This window comes from Micropterus dolomieu, linkage group LG17 (genome assembly GCF_021292245.1).
Source record: "Micropterus dolomieu isolate WLL.071019.BEF.003 ecotype Adirondacks linkage group LG17, ASM2129224v1, whole genome shotgun sequence".
NCBI classification, from domain to species: domain Eukaryota; kingdom Metazoa; phylum Chordata; class Actinopteri; order Centrarchiformes; family Centrarchidae; genus Micropterus; species Micropterus dolomieu.
Window position 1 is genome coordinate 4,678,094 of NC_060166.1, and position 21,921 is coordinate 4,700,014.

Sequence of the window (21,921 nt, forward strand, 5' to 3'; positions counted from 1 at the left end):
ACGTGGATTCTGTGCCTCTCCTCTCTTCCTCCAGACTCTGGGACCTTGATTTCCAAAGGAAATGCAAAATTTACTTTCATCAGAGAACATAACTTTGGACCACTCAGCAGCAGTCCAGTCCTTTTTGTCTTTAGCCCAGGCGAGACGCTTCTGACGCTGTGTCTTGTTCAAGAGTGGCTTGACACAAGGAATGCGACAGCTGAAACCCATGTCTTGCATACGTCTGTGCGTGGTGGTTCTTGAAGCACTGACTCCAGCTGCAGTCCACTCTTTGTGAATCTCCCCCACATTTTTGAATGGGTTTTGTTTCACAATCCTCTCCAGGGTGCGGTTATCCCTATTGCTTGTACACTTTTTTCTACTACATCTTTTCCTTCCCTTCGCCTCTATTAATGTGCTTGGACACAGCTCTGTGAACAGCCAGCATATTTAGATTTACATTCTTAACACAACTCAGCCACAGTTTAATATTCATGCCATATTAATACTCAGTCAAGTGTCTAACTTGTCCATTTTTCCACAGATCTACTACCTTCAGTAAATTCACTTTCTTTAGTCGAGGAAAACATGTTGCAATCCAAAGATGAACTGACTGCCTTCTTCCCTTACTATGACAGCCCTGATTTATCCAAAAGCATTAATTCTGTTTATCGTGAAATGAAGGATGTTTAATTTAGATCTTTAGTGGTCACACGTCTACAAATCCACCCACCAGGACTACAAATGGTGTCCTTACTGCAGCAGCCTGGGTTTGAGTCGATGGGTGCGGTCAAAGTCAAGAAAATCTCTTTTCCTAACCACTATTCCTTGACCTCGATGGAAAACTTGAGGTCAAGAAAAGGTGTGAAGGAGAATTCATTAGGACTTAGGAAAAGAGGGCCATGGGGCTTAGAGAATCCAACTGCTCTTTTCTAGGCGACGTAATTATGTGACAGCGGATGTTACTGCTGTGACGAAACAGTGTCCCGAATATGGCCAGGCTGGTGGTGGCGCTAAAAGAGGAATCACCACCAGAATCTAACTATCCGACAACACCACCTGGGGACTTCCACGCCAGGAAATGCTCTATTAAATCTATATATCTATAAAAACCTTTATACAAAGGCTACACAAGTAAGACAGACGTGGCTCCAAAAGAATAACTTATTTATTGATAATCTGGAACTGGAAGTGCCTGAGAAGAGGATGGTGAATAATACAAATAATCAAATTACAACTGAATATAAAAGATTACTACAAATTTTACAAACGAGTTACTTATTTTATTTTTTAAAAAACACTACCAGTTATTACTGATTATTGGACCAAACAAGAAGGCAGAGTGGGCCAGGGCCAGCTGTGGAGAGGCAGTCTACCCAAGGGTGTGCTCCAGGGGTGCAACAACTTACCCACCGATGTGCCCACTGCAAACTGATTCACTGCAAATTGTGTCACTACCAAATCGTGCCCCAGTGCCGTTAACACTACAGTCAGTGAAGGAACCCACACTAGCGTGCCTAGCCTCCACCACAAGCCGACCACTAGCACCACTGAGAAGAACAAGACAAGTTAAATAAAACACAATGGACCAGTTGGTTATATCTAATACAAGTATAGTCTGTAGCATGTCTACATTGTTTTAATAAATTTATGAGAATACCCAATTATGAATTTTAATATTCAGAAAATTTTAATATCCAACGCTCTTGTTTTGCGGGGGCACCACCCGATATTCCATTCGCCCAGGGTCTCGGGACTCCCTGAGTATGGCTAATAATTAGACAATTATTCACTAGTGATCAGTTAGTTAACAATCGCTCAATTATCTTAAATCAATCAGTCAGTCTCATATCGAAGAGGTAAATTCTCTTGGCAGGAACTTGGAGACAGGCAATACACACAATTCCTTGATTACAGTGAAGTTTATTAACCAACCAAGGTGATATAAAAATGTGGTTAAATACATCAAAGAAATAAACAATGGCTAAACAATGAGAATGTGGGGAGCATTTGACTCATACGGCAGCTAATGAACGCAATTCGAGGATACTAACTCGATTAAATTTGTCTAGGAGTTTCCAGAATTAAATATACTGGACTAACAGACTATGGGACATCAATGATCACAGAATGCCTTGTTTTGCCTTACAGTGGGTCGGCGGCCTGTCTTGGCCTGTTGCACGGGTCCCACGCTAGCTGCCCGATTCCCGGCTTTTTGCTAGGGAATTCTCCGGGGTTCTCCGTGTCTGGAATGAAGGGAAAAACCCTCAAGGGTTGGCCATCCTCAGACTGGCATTACGCTGTTCTTTCAGGCGTCCCTTGTTACTGCTGGCGGGCCACGTGGTTGGCCCGGGCGTCGGGGATCAGTGTAAGTTAGCTCGACGAAATAAAGCTTAAAACTTGGTCATTCTTCAATTAACTAGTGTAACTTAATGGTCTGATAACTTTAACAAAACAAGAATATAAAACGCAAGTAAAGGTGCTGGAAACGAGGGAAAGCTGAGGTCGCGACGCTTTGCGTGTGGCTTGAAATGAACAAAGGCTTTTCGTTGGGGGCTTGGTTTCCGGTTTCCAGAGGGACTGTCTTTCTAAACTTTTAATATGTCTATAAAAAAGAAAATCTATTTGCGCATATTGTAATCAAATATCTTCCCACAATCAAACCTCAATTGTCAGACGGCTGTACCGTTCTTAGTGAATATAAGCAAGCTACACGAATGGCATCAGATTATTGGACATGATGAATACCGAGTGACATTTATACATTAACGGCATTTCAGACGATGGTCTGTAATACTTATTTTGTCCACTTGGGGGAGCTCAGGTTACATGACGATAGCTTGGATTAATCCTAAAACAATCTTTGCTCAGGAGCTGGGGAATTTAGTTATTTAACCTTAAATTCAAGCTGGCAAATCAATCTAGTATGACATTTCTTTATCATCATTTCTAAAGGAAGTGTCAGAAAGTATTGTGAACAAGCATTGGTTACACATAAAATGAAGGAATGTCATTAACCTTGCTGAAAATTAAAACAGTTAAACTTAATTAAATTAAAATTAACTTATTTAGGTTCTTTTCAGCAACAATAACAGATAACATGTTAACATAACTACTAACCTAAGGGGCAGCGCCACTACTAACTTAGCAAGGATTATCTAAAGAGACAGTTTATAATGAAACATTGTTTTAGCTCTAGAAGGTAGGAGTAACGTGGCTTATCACGTTTGCACATCAGCTGAAAGAAGAGACGGGAGTGGTGTTTTATGGCCCAGCCATTCTATGGGAAAAAGGGATCAGAAGTCCGGTACTTTGATGTCCTGAGGCACCCTATAGGGAGAGGGATTGGACACTTCTTTTGCTGTCCTGCTGTCTATGACACCTTTACGGCATCCTTAAGCAATGCATGTCTGAGTCTCTGCAGACCCTTACCAGACCCCAGGCGATGTCTCTAGTTTTGCCAAAAGGCCAACCTCCAGGGGAGGAAACTTTCCTACCCCCCTCTTTTTTCTCAGAGAGACAGGGAAGGGATTTGTGAGTCTCCATATTATTTGGTATAAAAATGCACAAATCCCCCCTCTCTTTCAGAAAACCTTTTCTGTATATTGCCAGGCAATAAATTGTTTCTAGCCTTGAACATAATTACTGCTGTTTGAAATTCAACTAGTTAGTTAGTTAGTTTATTTAATAGTAATTTCAATGCTTTAGACTATGAAAATAATGAGTTGGTGTGTTCCAAATATCCAGTGTTATGAATAATTCTCATTGCTGTTTTCTGAAGTATAAATAACGATTGAATTTTGATATGTGTTACCCCAAACCTCTACATAGTAATTTAAATATGGTAACACCAGTGAACAATACAAAATGTGGAGTGATCTGTAATCTAGAATGTGCTTAGCTTTAGCCAGGACTGAAATACTTCTAGACAGTTTTGTTTGGACATGTTTTATGTGAGATTTCCAGCAAATCTTGTCGTCTATAATCACTCCAAGGAATTTCAGTTCATATATTCTTTCTATGTGGATCTATAACTGAACTTGATTGATTGATTTACAATTGCCAAATATCATGAATTTAGTTTTGCTCAAATTTGACGATAACTTATTTGTGTCAAACCACTGTTATTAAGTCCAGGAGTTGCTGTAAATTCTGACCAGAACTAAAGATGTTTGTGTCGTCTGTAAATAATACAAATTTGAGTAGATCAGATACTTTACATATGTCGTCTATGTAGAGGATAAATAATTTTGGTCCCAACACTGACCCCTGGGGGACACCACGTGCAATGTCCAAACATTCAGGTATGTAATCTCCTAACTTCACAAATTCTTTCCTGTCTTTTAAATAACTGCTTAACCACTTCAGCACTATCCCCCTGATCCCGAGCCTTTCCAGTTTATTGATTAGTATTTCATGATTAACTGTATCAAATGCTTTTTTCAAATCAATGAATACCCTAACTCCATATTTTTTTGGTCAGTGGAATTTATTATTTTTTCAGTGAGTTCAATTAAAGCTAGTGATGTTGACCTATTTTTTCTGAATCCATACTGGCTGTCAGTAAGCAGTTTGTGTTTATCTATGAATTTGTCCAATCTGTCATTCAAGAGTTTTTCTAGAATTCTTGAGAATTGTGGCAGTAGAGAGACAGGCCTGTAATTTGTGAAGTGGTGTTTATCTCCAGTTTTGTACAGAGGTATGACTTTTGCTGTTTTCATTTTTGTTGGAAATTGACCAGTTTGGAATGACAAATTAAAAAATGTGAGTTAATGATTTTGAGATCCCCTCAATTACATTTTTTACTATCTTCATATCTATTTCGTTACAATCAGTGGATGCTTTAGTTTTGCATTTTTTAACAATGTCTATTATTTATTTTTCTTTTACTGCTTTAAGAAACATTGAACACTGATTTCTTTCAATAAGATCATTATATCTGTTATCGATTATCTGGGCTTAGGAATTTTTCCAGCTAAATCTTGTCCAACATTTGCAAAATATTTATTAAAGTTATTGACCACGTCCTCCATGTTATTGATGTTCTTTTCATTACCAATAAAATACTGGGGATAATTAGACTGTCTCATGCCCCTTCTTATAATACTGTTTAGTATATTCCATATACCCTTCATATTATTTTTATTATTATCTAATAGTTTACTATAGTATTCTTTCTTACAAGTTCTCATAATCTTAATTAATTTATTTTTATATTTCTTAGATTTATTTTCTGCTTCTATAGTTCAGTGTTTAATAAATTCTCTATAAAGTGTGTTTTTCTTTTTACAGGCATTTTGTAATCCTTTTGAAATCCACGGTCTATCACTATATTTTTGTTTTCTGCAATAATTTTGTATCTGGCAATGCTTATAATAATTGAATATAATAATTGAAATATTCTTAGGAATTCACCATATACTTTATCAATATCTTTTTCTTTATATATTATTTCCCAGTCATGTGAAAGCAGATCATCTTTAAATGCAACCATAGACTCTTCTGTTCTGTCCCGTCTGAATGGAGGTTTGTTGTCTTTTTTAGATGTGTAGTTGCTGTTGTAAACTGTAAAAGCTGGTAGGTGGTCAAGGATGTAATTTATTAATAGTCCACTCACTGTATTGTTATCTATGTCATTTGAAAAAATATTATCAATTAATGCACAGTGGGAAGTAATCCTGCTGGGCCTGGTAATTTGGGGGGAAAAGCCCAGACTATACACTGTATTGATAAAATCCTCTGTCATAGAGCTTCATCCAACATACTAGAAACTCCCCCTGCAACGTTACACTAATATCTTTTTCAGCTTGAGGTTGCATGATAATGTTACACTTACTGCAATTAACCTGCTGATAACTAACACCATTTGTGTATCTTTCACCAAAGGCTCAGCAATGTGAGCACAGCTAAATGTATTGGATGATAACGAAATGGTTAGTGAGCTGGACTGAATATTATAAATGAGACTGTTACTACACTTTATAACAGTTCGACTGCAGTAATAAAGTTAGTGTAATGAATGGGGTGTTGTCCTCCACCGTTAGGTTGCATTATTGTATATTATGTGGGTCCCCTGTAAGCTGAAGTTGACTGTGCTATTATCCACTCGGCAGGATTTTTTGGTCTTTTATGCAATGTAATATTGAATACTACATAATTTGCCAGTTCCAGTGTGTTAAACACAAACGTTCCAGAGAGGAGAATCCCATTCAGCGTATAAACAGGACACTTGTACAGATGCTCCACACTCTGCAAGAATAGAAAAGGTCCTGAATGTACCTACCCTATATAGTCCATGCGTACAACCGTATGAGACACAAGGAAATAAGCTAATAAGCTATTCACTGTTCTCCGGATGGAAGATCTCCACGCTTGCCTGTTTATTTGCTCTTTAACCTGAAACCTGAACAAGAGCCATGGTCTAGACAAGAGTATGCACAGAAATGGGCCTCTTGCATGTAGGTGGCATGTCTCGGGAAGCAACGGCTTGTGAAGCACGTGAGCGTACACTACAGAGAATCATTGGGCCTTTCCGAAACTACACCCTCGCTACTTCCACTCCGATACAGAACTCTGCACGGAGTCGCCCTCATAGCCAAATCGAACTCCCTAACCCACAGAGGCTATCAATGCAGTGGCCAACTTTCGGATGAACTACCCTCTCCCCAGCGTAAATAGGATCTGACGTTACCGCCGCACTCACTGCTGTAATATGTGTATCAAATAAACAACAGTTGTATTAAGATTCAGGATTAATGGTGAGGAAAAGTGTGTTTTGCAATAATGAAACTGAAAGCATTTGTCACTTATTTAATGTTTTTTCATGAACCATTTTGGTTAGATGTCAAATATTTCTTTAAGACATATTTCCGAAAAATAATTATATTATTTTATGAAAAATTTTTTATTCTTTATGAAAGAAAAGCCTATATATTTGAACCTCTTTATCTTATATGAAAAAATTACATTCACAAATACAACATTTCAAAATAAATCAAAAATTATACTGAAGAATTATATAGTCTGAAGAATTTAAAACAGTTAAAATGTATAAAGACTTTCTTTAATGCCTTTGTTGCTTGTTATGTGACGCCCCTGTGTATCTAGTTGTGTGACCTTTTATTCTGTCGTTTAATGTAGTCTTTGTTTTTTGTTTTGGCTGAATATTTTTGTATAAGATGAATATGATTCAATAAAAACAACAGTTGTATTGTCTGTCAGACAAGAGAATTTTTTTATTAAACACAATATAACCTTTGGGCATTGGAGTGTTTAATAAGCCACTAACACTCCGCCCTCAATGGTTTCAGATGGCACTCAATGTGGCGGACCCTCCGCATTAACGCACAAACGGAGTGGAGTATGTAGGGAGAGGGAGTAGAAAGCAGTTTCTGGAAGGGCCATTGTGTGTTGTGATCAGCCAAGATACCTTTCAGTAACTTACAGGTCTCTTTTTTAACTGTGTTTTATTATTTTATACTTTATTTTACTGAATCTTTGCCTGTTTTATCTAACGACCTGGTGATTGTTTTATTTGATATTTTATTACATCTTGATATTGTGTGTTAGTGATTTTTATTTGGTTTTGAGGAGAACTGTTAATTTGAGAATGCTATATAAACTGTGATGATATCCTGGTTGCTGCTGTTTTTTATACATGTGTATTTTGTGTATACTTGTGAATTTCAAGCCACTTTTATATGATCCCTCACTGTAATAACGTGAACTGAAACTAATCTCTATCAATAGATATCCACTTTAAATGTTTTTTCTTTATTGATAACAAAACATTTAGTGACCTGAACTTATTAGAAATAAATGAGAATGTTGCCACACTTTTTTTTTTTTAGAAGCCCAAAAATGATTGATGAATGATGATGATCATTAACAATACAGGAAATTGAAATAAACAAAATTCAGGTAAGTCACCCTATGAATCTTATTCATGAAACTTTAGGTCCGCTTAACATCTACGACCCCCCTGAAGTGACTCTATCCCATAGGAGGACCCGCCTCCCAGTTTGAGAACCCATGCTTTAGTATAACAGTTTGACCACAGTAATATTACTGTACTGAATAGGACTTCCACTGCGAGGTTGTCCTGCATGGTTTTGTTGCATTATTGTATACTATATAGGTCATGTATGTTACAGCGACAGAGACTGGTGAAGAAGCTGTGTCTCGGTAAAACAACCGAATGTTATGAAGTCAACACCAGATGCATGATAATGTAGCTGGCTGCCCCTGCCTTGCATCACTTTTGCTTTTAGAAACTAATGGTTCCACATTTGCTACACGTACCAGCGTTAACAAATGCTCAGTGTTAGTGGGCAAGCTTTATATATGGCCTTTTTCATCGCTTTCACATTAGGTCTGGGGATGTTGTCATGCTGCAGAATAAATCTGTGTCCAATCAGATGCCTCCCTGATGGTATTGCATGATGGATCTATCCGCCTGTACTTCTCACTTTGAGGAGACCATTCATTCTGACCAAGTCCTCAACTTCGTTTGCAGAAATGCAACCCCAAACCTGCTAGGAACCTTCACCATGCTTTACTATTGCCAGCAGACACTCATTCTTGTACCACTCTCCAGCAATATTTAAATTTTGATCCATCAGTCCAGAGCACCTGTTGCCATTATTCTGCACCCCAATTGTTTTGTTTCCATGCATAGCAGAGTTGCTCTGCCTTGTTTCCATGTCGGAGGCTTTTTGGCAACAATTCTTCCATGAAGGTCACTTCTGACCAGACTTCTCCAGATAGTAGATGGGTTTACCAGGGTCCCACTATTTTCTGCAGCTCTGAGCTGATGGCACTGCTGGACATCTTCTGATTGCAAAAGAATATAAGCATGATGTGTCTTTACAACACTGTCCATTCCTTCTTCAATAGAGCTTGGACAGCACAAACCTGCCTCGCAAAGACCTTGTTGATGCAGTATAACTACCTTGTGTCTTGTTGCTATGCTCAGTCTTGCCTTGTGTATGAATTTTGACTTGTCTTCAGCAGCCCGACCTTGTTAGCTGAGTTTGGCTGTTCCTCACCCAGTTGTATTCCTCCTACACAGCTGTTTCTGTTTCACTTAATGATTGTGTTTCAGCCTACATATTGAATTGGTGATCATCACTGTTTGGCACAATTGTTTAATCATATACCTCACTGACATTTGTGCAAGTATACCTAGAAGAAGAAGGGTGGTTACTACCTAAGTGGCCATATTTTTATTTTACTCTGTTTTTCCATGATCTCGAGATAACAAACCATAGCTGAATACAGGGGTCGGCAGGTGCGTTTCTTTATGATAACTTTCATGATAATTTGCTGAGTCAGCCTTTAGTTCGATTGATAGAATGCACAACTTGCATCCCAGGGATTGCAGGTTTGACTCCCGCTCTCTGCAAACTTTTTTTATTCTTTTGTTTTTAATCATTCTCTTCAACAAAGTTGTTATCAAGAGATTCAGGGGAATCCAATCACACATTTACGACGGCTATTTCAAAGGTTCTGAAATAGCCGTCAGGAAATGAGTAGTTAAATGGATTCCCCTGAATGAGAAGTGGATGAATTTCCTCTGCCTGGGAATGATGGGGAAATGAAAAGTCCATAGGTTGATGAATGTGGACTAATTGCCGGGATTCGCACGCTCCAGCACGTGATTAATTGTGAGCATCTGAATCAGTCCTCTTCATAACTTCGTTGAAGAGGAATATGAAATTTTTTTTTTTTTAAAAGTTGGTCTTCTATGAGGATTGAACTAAGTATCTTAAGACTGCAAGTTATGTACCTTACTCACTGACCTAATCAGCGACACCAAAGCTACCTTGAAATTACCATTAAGAAACATTCTGTGTTAAACTACTGTTTTGTTATCTTGAGGTCACGAGAAAATTATCTCATTATCACGAGAAAACGGAGTAAATCGATGGCCACTTAGGGCTTCCGTAGTTTACATCAAATATTGATTTGTTTTAGATTTTTCTTCTGTTCACTCATTTTTCATTTTGTTAATTGCTAAACATAATCTATTAACATGTCTATTTTTGAAAGCATTCTTAGCAGCATTTTTTTCACACCTGCCTAAAACTTTTGCACACTACTGTATTTTTCAACTATGTAATTGTTTTAAAATTAAGAAGCTAAAATAGCTTCTTAACATAACAGCTCAATATCTAAATCTGCAGAAATATGGGTATGCAACTACAGGTGGTGCTGCTTTCCTATTGGATCATACTGGAATAGAGAGAGGAGAGGAAAGGCTTTTGCAAGACATTTTGATTTAACACAGCAATAGTGAATAGAACATCTTGTGCTAGTGTCCATGATGCCTAACCAAACCCTATTATTTCATTTCATTTCATGTACTGCTTAAAATGTAAAATTTAAAGGAGATTATTGTTACTTGCTTAAACAAACAGGTCTTCTGTTGACCTCATTGACCTTACTGTCAACAACAGTTCCATGGTCCGTCCCAGGCTTTTTATGAATCTGCTCCGCTGTAATCTGATAACAGAGCGCATGCTGTCATATCCATGTAGGAAATGGGTGTGTTTGTGTAAATGTTCATTGCACAAACTTGCCCTGACTTTCTCAGAGCAGCCAGTTTGGTGAGAGTAGCTGACGCTTGAACAATGGCTACCCTTCTGTTGGTTGTGGGTGTAGTTGTAGGAATTGCTTACATTTTCCGTCATGTTGTGGTTAAGGGAAGGCAGTGCACAAGCAAAGCAAAGCTGCATGGGAAAACTGTGATTGTTACTGGTGAGTAAAGGTTCTGTTTTGTTGACTGCTTTGTGTCATCTGTGTAGCAGAAGTCATATCCACTGACTTTTTTGTACAGACTACATGTTGATTGGACGTTTGCATTCACAGCTCATGCAGCACATTTTATAGCTTCCCAGCCAACTTCATTTGCAGTAAACCTACAAAACCTGATATGCTATTTGACTTTTCTTTTGTTTTTTTTTAATATCAAGTCTTCATTTAATGACAATCATGTGTCCAACAGTTTGGAATTAGAATCCTTTTAAAAGAATGTGAAAATCCTAAAACATAGATTACAGCTGAACAACATTTAAACAAAACATCTGAGGTATTATCACATTGTATAAAGTTGTTATGGCTTACGTGTTACAAAACAGTTGCCTATTTACATGTCCTGCAGACAGAGCAACATTATCAATTATTTGGAGTTATTTTTATGGCCTCCCAACAAGTTTAAATCCAACATGCACTCTGTGTTGTGTATGTTCACATTCAGCTGGTGTCTGTGTCTGTCTGCTGTTTGGTCCGGTGTACAGTTTCCGGCTAAAAGCAGCTGCTGCAGGAAATAAGGTTGATGAGAGGACTGAGACTGAACCAAAGCAGTATGTAAATTTCAATGTATTTATTTATATAGCGCCAATTCATAACAGAAGTTATCTCATTGCACTTTTCATACAGAGCAGTACTGGACTGTAGTCTTTGTAATATTATTTGACCCAACAATTCCCACCATGAGCACTGCAAGGACTGGCTCAAATAGTGGCAGTGGCAGTTAGCTGTGGCCATTCCGGTGGTGGCAGCCGCCAAGGAAAAGACCTGTGTCTGAGGTTGTTTTACTTCTCCCATAAGAGGACAAGCAGCACCACTGCACAAGTGCGTAGTCAGTTGTGACCTCACTGAGGCCGTGTTGTTTGTTCTGTGCTGCTGTATTTTGGTTTCATGCAGGTCAATGTTAAGTTAATGTGTAAATTGAATAATAGGGGGATAGTGACCACATGGTTCTGCAGCAGGTTGCAAAGGCAAGAACTCAGGACTCTCTGTTTAAGGATTAATTCCTTAAATAGAGAGGACATAATTTTGTATTGTATATATTCCTTTAATCTTTCAGCTTCACCCCTGTTTTACGACTTCATGCACAGTGAGTCTTCTTTAAAGGTTTGGAGCAAGAAAGCTATATTCTGACTCACCTGGGGTTATTAAAGGAGTTTGGGTTGCTGTCTACACCTCAGCTAGAGCAGTATAAACAATCCTAATTTATCCAGTCTTCACCTATTAACATATTTTGATGAAACTTATGAAAACTTACAGTTATTAGCCAGATAATAATAACAACAACAAACGCACCACTATACATTTACAGTTACAATGGCTGACTTACTTTTGCCGTTTTCGCTGTTTTCAGTCCAAAAACAGCTGTTTTCTTTGTGCATAAAGATCGCCTTGGGCCGCCATTTTGGTCTTGCGCAATCAATAAAGTCTTTGGTTTTGTTTCTCTCGTCAAAATGCAGGAGAGAAGAAGTGTTGCTTTTGCCTAAAAAATTCTTGTAAGAGATGAAATCAAGATTTTAAAAAAAGGGGAAAATAGTGCTGCTTTGGAACAGACTGTCTTTTTCAGCCTCTACTGGCCGACTCGTAAGAGATACAGACTGTGACGATTTGTCTCTTCAATACGAACAGAAAGAGCTCACTTACAGCCCTGTAGGATGTTCTGTTCTCAAGTTGTGGAACTGTAAAACATGGGAGTGTTTTTGGTCACAGGAATGTTGATCAGTATTCACTGTTTTTTCAATGTTTTGGAAGCTCTAAGTTATTTGGAACTTGGTTGTATGGATAGAAATAGTGTTTTGAAGAAACCTCCCAATTCCAGTTAACAGTAAATGTGGCCAAAAACATGGACATTTGCCTGGTGTATTTTAGAAAAATGGAGTAATAACTGTTGTATATTAGTTACTAGTCATTGTAGTTTCATAGTTGATTTATATTCCTCAGCTCCTGACCTTTCAAAGGAGATCAGAATTATGCATCTAGGCCTAAGGGTTGAGGAGTTATTACTGATTCAATTTGGGTATGTTATTTTAGGAGGTTTTTCCTGGAAATAGGTGTCTGGGTTTAAGAGGTTAAAACATCATTAATTTAAATGATCATAATTTACATCATGAAATATAATTACATTATTTTTCCTTGCACCAGGATTTAATATTCAGGATTTAGTTATTAAAAAATCTTTTACAATGTAGATTTTCATACAGGTACAAATCCAGCATTCATGTAGAATAAAAACTTTGTAACTCTTTCTATTATTAAAATCAGAATCAGCCTTATTGACCAAATGTGTGTACACATGTATGGAATTTGACTTTGACTTTGTTTTTCATTGCACTCAGTGTTACACACAGTTAAACTCACAAGAACAATTTTCAGGAAGATAGAAGTAGACATAGAGCTAAAAACAAGGACAACAAAGCTGAACAAAGTGTACCAAAAATAACACCTTTAGAGGATTGTGAGTGTTATAGTTTCAAAGTGGACTTGCAAATAAAACAAGTATTACCCATGCCTCTGACTTTTCACCTCCAGGGAGCAACACAGGTATTGGGAAGACTACAGCCATAGATCTGGCTAAAAGAGGAGCCAGAGTGATTCTGGCCTGTCGCAGTAAGCAGAGAGGAGAGGCTGCTCTTGAGGAAGTCAAGAGGGTGAGTAGAAATCTTTTATGCTCTGTTTTTTCTATAAAGATTGATTTACTGCTATTTCCCAACCAAGTCTAAAATGCCTTGCTGATGAGGTTGTAGGTACCCCATGTCATGCAGAAGCTTATCGTTGCTTGTCATAATGCAGAGGATGTAATTGTGTGTAAAAAGTAGATACTATATATTGCATATATTTGTTAGTATAAATGTACCCATGACGGGCTCCATCATAACAGAGGTACAGTGTAGTTTATATCTGTATCACGTAATGTACATTGGTCCACCCTAATAAAACACTATTGCTAAACACTTTGGGAAATATCCTTGATAGCCATTTTGCCACACAGACATGACATTAATAATAAACAATTGTATCCTGAGATTGCGCAGCGCTTCTTTATTTTATATTTAACTACTCATACAGTGGAAATACTGCTCATTGTCTCCCACAGGAGAGTTGCAGTAATCAGGTGGTGTTCATGCAGTTGGATCTGGGGAGTCTCAAGTCTGTTCGCAGCTTTGCTGAATCCTTTCTGAAGTCTGAATCCAGACTGGACATCCTCATCAACAACGCAGGTTAGAGTTTTCATTGCAGCTTAATATGCAGAGAGGGTGCAGAGAACGCACATTCAAAACTTCTACAGGTGCTGGGTTCAAAACTTACTGAGCAATGTTTCGATGTAACCAAGATTTAAAAGAGAAATTTCATTACTTTATATTGGACAATAAGAGAATATTGCAAGCTCCCTCCTCACCCTATCTCTAAGGCTGAGCCCTGCCACTCTATGGAGGAAACTCTTTGTTTGTAGCTGCAGTCTTATTCTTTCAGTCACTACCCACAGCTCATAACCATAGGTGAGGACTGGAACATAGATAGACTGGTAAATCAAGGTTCAAGGTTCAAATTTATTATAATGTGCATAACATTGAAATGCTTGAGCTCTGGCTTACCCTGCATTAATTTAACACCATAAACATACACAATGAATGATTATATACACTATGTTGCCAAAGGTTTTAGACATGCCTCCAAATCATTGAAATCAGGTGTTCCAATCACTTCTGGATCTAGATGTGAATACCAGGAAATGAGAGCTGAAATTCTGAACTCTTGTCTCATACTCATCCTTTGATCTTAAACCCAAATGTCTTCAGTGAAAAAACACTTACCGTTCCAATACTTTTGGAGGGGACTGTAGGGGAGGAGAGGAGAGGGGATTGGTTTTAGACTTAGATTTTAGCCTAATGGAAGTATTTATTGAACACTTATGGCAGACATAGAATATGTATGTGAAGGTACTGTTGTTTAAAAATCATACAACTCTAAATTTAAGAAAATGAACTACTGAATCAACAGAATTAATTGTGTCATGGTTTTAATAGGTTTGCTGTGTCTTCACAATAGTTATAACCTATCTTAGACAGAAATGAGTCAGTTCAGCATGTCTGTAATGAAAGATATATAAGACATCAGAGTTCTCTGGATTATGAAGATTGACTTTTGTTGTGATGTAAGTCCAAATTCAAGGAATCATGCTCTTCCATAGATGTTAGATGATTTAAAGCCTTGGTTATTTCTATGTCTCTATGTTTTGTCACAGGTATTTATCTGCAGGGTCGAACAGAGGATGGACTGGGAATGATGTTTGGTATAAACCATGTTGGTCACTTCCTGTTAACCAACCTGTTGCTGGACCGGCTGAAGGAGTGTGAACCGAGCAGGGTGGTCAACGTGTCGTCTTTGGCACATTTATTTGGAAACCTTGATTTCAACTGCCTGAACACCCACAAAGCTCTAGGACTGGGGACGTCATTCACTGAGGTTCTCCAGGTCTACTCCGATAGCAAGCTGTGCAACGTCCTCTTCACCCATGAACTGGCCAAGAGACTGCAGGGAACCAAGGTCACTTGCTACAGCCTCCATCCAGGTCAGTAGTCACCGTTCAGCTCATGCAAACAAATGGGCAATATGGTTTTAAAACAGGGAATTATGGTAAACTTATTCCATAAAATAGGGCAAAACTATGAAGGTATTATTGGAGCTTAACAAATCAGTCAGCACCTTTGAAAGTGGAATTTGTAGTTGTAGAAAATAGTCACGTGTGTTTCAGTAAATTTGAAGAGCAAAAATTACTGCTCTAACAAACTGTCAGTTAGTTAGAGCAGTTCCAATGTGTAATTTCTCCCGTTTATTGTCAACTTGACCAATGGCAGTGCTAATGTCTTTTTAATAATATAGCATGCAGGAGAATCCACAAATCAGATACGCCTCACTCTCTTCCTGCATTGTCCCTGTACAAGGGTGCACTATCTATCTACCTAACTACCTACCTAACTACCTACCTACTGTATCTTATCTATCTATTGTTATTTTTATGCTATAAGATCAGGCAACTTAAACCACTTTATTATTTGCAGGAGTTATCAACTCTGAGCTGGCAAGAAACACAAACTCTGTAATACAAATTCTCCTGAAGCCCCTGTCAGCTTTCTTCTTCAAAAACACCATCCAGGGAGCCCAGACCACCCTGCACTGTGCTCTCCAGGAGGGGATCGAACCTCTCAGTGGATGTTACTTCTCCAACTGCACTGTGAAAAAAGTCTCTGCTAAAGCCAAGGATGACGCTGCGGCAAAGAAGCTGTGGGAGCTCAGCGAGAGACTGTGTGGCCTGGCATAAAATGGTTATTACAGGCCCTTTCTTTTAAATGATGGTTGCTACATGAACACTACTAAGTACTAAAGTATTTACCGACCGTGTCTCTCTCACAAAGTCTTTTATTTGATGTGGATGTGACTTGAATGATTTCAGCTACTGATGGTCTTCCTCAGGTAAAGAAGAAAACATACACACGTATGTATTTGTGATGAAATGACAAGTCATCATCTCCTGATTAGATTATCTGCCTGTTTTTCACTAAAATAGATCTGAAAGTGAAATTTTAATGATCAGTCATTATACTTTACTTGATGACTTCAATGCACCTTCTTCTGAGAAGGTCCCGCAACGATTACATAGTCAAATAGGTGCATGCTCCAGGTAGACATTTCAGCACTGTCTCCATAAGTGAAGTGACAGTAACGGAAAAGCCCTCCATGTATAAGGTCAGATCATGGCTGTCTTCATGTAATCGTAGCAAGGGGGTAAGCCGCAGTTGGAACATTGAAGCCGACCAAAGCCTGAATGGAAGGTTCCATGTAGTCCCAAAAATGACCCCGTGAGAGATGTAACTGTATTGCTTAGATTATAAACACTCTGTCAATCTAAATAAACTATTCGGCTATCAATGACGCTGCGTTGGTGTTTTGCAGATGAGCCTTGTAGGTGGGCTGATTAACAGTGACGATCCGAGTCAGACAAACACACTGAGCCAAGAAACCTCTTGTTGGTGCAGCATAGTGAAGCTATTACGGTGTTTCTGCAGTTGCTTTACTTCATTAAACAAGTTATGCTGCGCGATCATGCGCAGTAGACTGGTGCCATCAGGAAGCAGCCCTGTAGTAGTATTTTATTGGTCAAAAACTAGCTTCACTGCTCTCCATTCAAATCTGCCTGGTGGTTTCGTCCAGTAATGTACCACCTATGAATAGTAGTAGGCAGAGGTGTGGACTCGAGTCACATGACTTGGACTCGAGTCAGACTCCAGTCACAAAAATTATGACTTTAGACTCGAGTTGACAAAATCAAAGACTTGCAACTCGACTTTGACTTTAACACCAATGACTCGTGACTTCACTTGGACTTGAGCCTTTTGACTTGAGCTGACTTGACACTCCCCATGCCCAAATATAGTATATTATGACATTAAAAAACTGCACAGCACATCAACATCTCAAAATCAATATCAAAATCTCAATTACGACTGGAATGTCTGGCTTCCTCCAGCCATAGGGAACAATCACCAACCGTCCGAAGCGCACCCAGCCACGCCACAATCTCCTGTCCCCGGCCCTGTACGCCCCAGTGCCCCACTCCCTCTCCCTCTCCGGTGCCTACAATGGGGTGCGTAGTATGACCGGCGCTGTGAACAGTTTGTGATCGTTCCCTCTGGCTGGATGAATTTTACGCATAATCCATGCACAACAGCTGGGTGCTCTAAATTAAATAAATCTAAATTCTTCCATCTCACAGAAAAGAAAGGTCAGGTCGAAACAGTGTAGAACAGTGGTCGGCAATAGGCGGCCCGCGGGCCAGAACCGGCCTGCCAGCAATAATATCTGGCCAGATTGCTTTAATAGCAGAAAAATAAAAAATAAATAATTTGATAGAGGCTGGTCCTGAAATAGATATCAGTCATGACAGATGCAGTTACTCACACAATCACTTCCTCCTAAGTGATTGTGGCTGCTAAATAAAAGCGCGAGAACGTTTAATGCAGCAATGTTTTGTTTAGTTTATTGAAAGCTTTTACTTTAAAAAGTTCTGAAGGACATTCAAAACAGTCTCTGGCTTGCTTGACACACCTCTGGGAAGAATGTAGAAAGTTGCATGGCGCTGCGGAGAGCCCCCAGTTGCAGTAGTGCATGGATCATGTGATAGCCTATTCATCCAGCCAACGATCACGAGCCGTTCACAGCCTGCCGGCACCGGAGGGAGAGGGGCGGACCAGGGACAGGAGATCGCGGAGCGACTGGCCCGCTTTGGTCTGTCAGTGATTATTTCCTCTGGCGGGATGAAGTCTGACGATCCGCATGATCCAAGATTAATGTCAATAAAGCATGCTGTCAATATTTTAGAGACCCCCCAAAATATCACAAATCATGCTTTTAGGAGACCTCAGCTCCCCCTGGCTCCCCCATAGTTCGCATTTCCTCAGGGAAATGAAAATAAGCGTCCATGAATTTGGACCAAACGCCGGGCACTCACACTCTGCAGCACATGCCTTATTGTGAGCATGTGCAAAAGTGTCCTTATAATCAAGTAGCCTAATAAGGGGGAAAAATATAGGCCTGACCATGAAACATAACCTCAAGTTTAGGGGCCTAAACATGCTCGAAAACTCACCAAACTATGCACATAATTCAGACGCAGCAAAAGTTTTTGTATTTTATGTGTTTTCCGCATGGGCGTGGCAAAATGGCTCGCTAGCGATGCCTACAGCAGCCCCTGGACAAAGTTTCACCCACATGCACGAAATTTCTGTGGTATGTGTATCATGTCCAGACGCACAAAAAAGCCTCTAGGAGCCATTGCCTTTGCCTAATAGGAAGTCAGCCATTTTAGTTTTGTCATTTTTGGCGATTTACACACTTTGTTCTTTAACGAACTCTTCCTAGGGAATTAGCCCGATCGATGTGCAGTCTAAACCCATTAACGATTAAAAGTTGTTCAAACAGTTATTACCAGTCAAAAATCGATGTCTTGAAACAAGAAGTTGTTGTAACTTCAGCCTGCATGCTCACATCTGCACTAAAATTTACACGTATAATAAGAGTCGCGCCCTGAACACATGTACACACTGACATTCACCCACAGGAATAGCGCCACCTTCTGGCAACAGGAAGTGACCTTTAATGAAGCAGCCCCCATTGCACGTTTCACCTACATGTATGAAATTTCTGTGGCACATGTATCATGTCCAGACGTACCAAAAAGCCTCTTGGAGCGATGCTCTAAACCCAACAGGAAGCACTGTTGGGCAAGCTACTTGGAAAAGCTTGAGCTAAGCTACTAGCTACTCTACATTAAATGAAGCTTCACTACACAGAAGCTACCCCCCAGTGAAATGTAGGAAGCTAAGCTACAGCAACGTGGCAAATGTAGCTTAGTTACATCTAAGCTACCATCCATCCATCCATCCATCCGTCTGTGTTGGACAGAGAGGACACAAAAGCAACAGGTGAGGATTTATTGAGGGAAAAAGGGGATGAGGAAGTGGAGGTGAGGGAGAGGTGGATGCCAGGGGAACACAGGCATGGGGGACCGAGGAGCAGGTGGGGCCGAGGAGGCTGGGACGAGGGAACTGGGAGGCACCGGGGGCCGAACAAGAGGGGAGGCACGGGAGAACTGGGTTGGTGGAGGAGTGAGGTGGCAGGCTGACTGTGAGGCACGAGGGGGAACCGAGAGGACGCCGTGGAAGATGCCCGAGAGGAGAGAGCAGGTAGGCAAGCCCAGATGACTCGACGGAGGTGAGTGTACCTGGGAAAAGGCAGACAGACAGGATAAACTGAAAAAGGGGAACAAAGATGTAGCAAGCTCAAAAGGCTTGAGGCAAGCAGTGGCACCAGATCAGGAGCAACGACGACCAAGCAGAGATTGTGTGGACAACCGGGGTTGAAATACTGGCCGGGATGGAGTTGATTGCTGGCAGGTGTGGCAGGCAGAGGAGGTGGTTGACGATGTGCAGGTGTGGATCGTCAGCTGGGCTCAGGAGCAGAGAGAGAGAGAGAGGGAGAACACAAGCAAGAGGAGAGAGACACAGACAGGCAGGCCAAAACACAAGGGCAATACAGAATCACAAGAAAAAAGGAGAAATAAACAGGACACACACCGTCAGCCGTGCTGCCACCACAACACACAGTATAGGCCTAGTTTATATTGAACTAACTTCATTCCACAGTAGCAATAGAAGAAAGACTAAAAACCTGCTCCAAACAGTGTGTGTGTGCGAGAGACTGCTAAATCAGACACACAGAAACTCTCCTACTTAGTGATGTAATTCCTCATGCAACAAATAGAGAACCATTTGAAAGTCACCGTCACTCACTGATCCTTCAGAAAGGCTTGGGAAAATGTAGCGTGTGTGGAAGCTACCGCGCTACTCGGTCAATAAAAGAGCTTCGTTACTGAAAAGTTATTTGATTCAGAAAATAGCGACGCTACCACCAAGCTACTGAGAAATGTAGTTAAACTAGTAACTGCTCTACTTGTAGCGACGCTACTGCCCAACACTGACAGGAAGTCAGCCATTTTGAATTTTATGGTAATTTTTGGATGATTTACACACTCCGTACTTTAAAGAACTCCTCCTAGGGATTACTGACCAACTTCAGATTTGTGCTGTGAGGTCTAAAGCCATTGATGATTAAAAGTTGTAAAAACGATGAGTTTTCGTGGAATGGCGTGGCCATGGCGTGGTGTCCAAAATCGATGATTCATCATAAAACAGGAAGTTATTGTAGCTTCAGTCTACATGCTCACATCTGTACCAAATTTGGAATGTACTATAAAAGTCCTGGCCTGAACACATCCACAAGCCAATATTCACTCAACGTCACAGCGCAACCTGCTGGCAACAGGAAATGACACGTTTTATGCTGTAATGTACTACTCCTAGCAGGTTGGACATATCAACTTCAAAACTGTCCCAGAAAACCCATAACACATTTATGAAGGTATGTTGTAAAACTCGTGTCTTTGCAGTTAACGGTGCAGCAGTGGCGTGGCGGCAAATTTAACCTCTTTGCCATGACGCAGGAAGTTGTAACTTGACTGTAGATGCTCACATCTGTACCAGATTTTACACGTTTAGAGAGAGTTCTGAGAGTTCTGCCCTAAACACATGTACAAGACAACATTCACCCATAGTCATAGCGCCACCTACTGGCAACAGGAAGTGATCTTCAACGAAGCAGCCCCCGCAGCACGTTTTACCCACATGTATGAAATTTTTGGGGTCCAGATGTACAAAAAAGCCTCTTGGAGCGATGTCCTAAACACAACAGGAAGTCGGCCATTGTGAATTTTATGGTTATTTTTGGATTTTCTACACACTCCGTACTTTAACAAACTCCTCCTCGGGAATTAATCCGACCAACGTCAGATTTTCCCTGTCTACTCTAAAGCCTTTGACGATTAAAAGTTGTACAAATGGTTATTACCGGTCGACCAGTTAAGCGGCCCGGTTAAACGGCATGCCCGTGGCGTGGCGTCCAAAATCAATGATTCGCCATGAAAGAGGAAGTTGTTTCAACTTCAATGTACATGCTCGCATCTGGACCAAACTTTACGTGCTTGATAACTGTCTGGCCGAACACATCTACATGTTCATTTATAGTCGTAGTGCGAAGTGCTATGTAGCGTCATAAAGGGGACACAGGAAGTGAAGGTTAACATCACATTGAACGTTGTTCAGCGTCCGAAGTGCGTTGGAAATTCAAAGCCACATTGGCAGAGCTCCAGAATCTGCGACTCAGCCGCCTCACACCTCAATGTGATACACCCAAGACTTATTTGCCGACCCCTGGTGTAGAGAGACTGCCGCAGCTGTTGCGTGAAGCCTAATTGTAGCAAAATGGCTATATATAGTAATAATAGTAATAATAATAATAATAATAATGACAAACAATGCCTGATATTTTCACATTCAGCCCCAGCTATGTTAGGCCTATAGTTCGCACACTGCTTCCACCACAGTAGTGTAAGGTAGAAATGACGGACCCTGTGCAGGCTGTTATGATGGCCCTTGGGCTACACAGTTAAGAAGCACTCACACACACACACACACACACACACACACACAAACACACACACACACACACACACACACACAC

General features: G+C 40.1%; 2 protein-coding genes across 7 annotated transcripts in view; one reads left to right on the top strand and one right to left on the bottom strand.

Annotated features, from left to right (window-relative positions):
* Positions 1-21,921, bottom strand: part of pipox (pipecolic acid oxidase) — a 1,053,392-nt gene that overhangs the window by 362,642 nt on the left and 668,829 nt on the right. The gene's annotated exons all lie outside the window — the stretch shown is intronic.
* LOC123985420 (dehydrogenase/reductase SDR family member 13-like) lies at positions 10,590-16,719 on the top strand. Of its 3 annotated transcripts, XM_046072901.1 has the most exons (6): positions 11,046-11,068; positions 11,237-11,342; positions 13,318-13,436; positions 13,883-14,006; positions 15,032-15,358; positions 15,849-16,719. In XM_046072901.1, the coding sequence occupies exons 2-6, from the start codon at positions 11,315-11,317 to the stop codon at positions 16,106-16,108; spliced, it is 858 nt and encodes a 285-aa protein (XP_045928857.1). In that variant the 5' UTR covers positions 11,046-11,068; positions 11,237-11,314; the 3' UTR covers positions 16,109-16,719. The 3 variants fall into 3 exon arrangements, with proteins under 3 accessions (XP_045928855.1, XP_045928857.1, XP_045928856.1); XM_046072899.1 differs by lacking the exons at positions 11,046-11,068; positions 11,237-11,342 and adding an exon at positions 10,590-10,737; XM_046072900.1 differs by lacking the exon at positions 11,046-11,068 and having other exon boundaries at positions 11,080-11,342.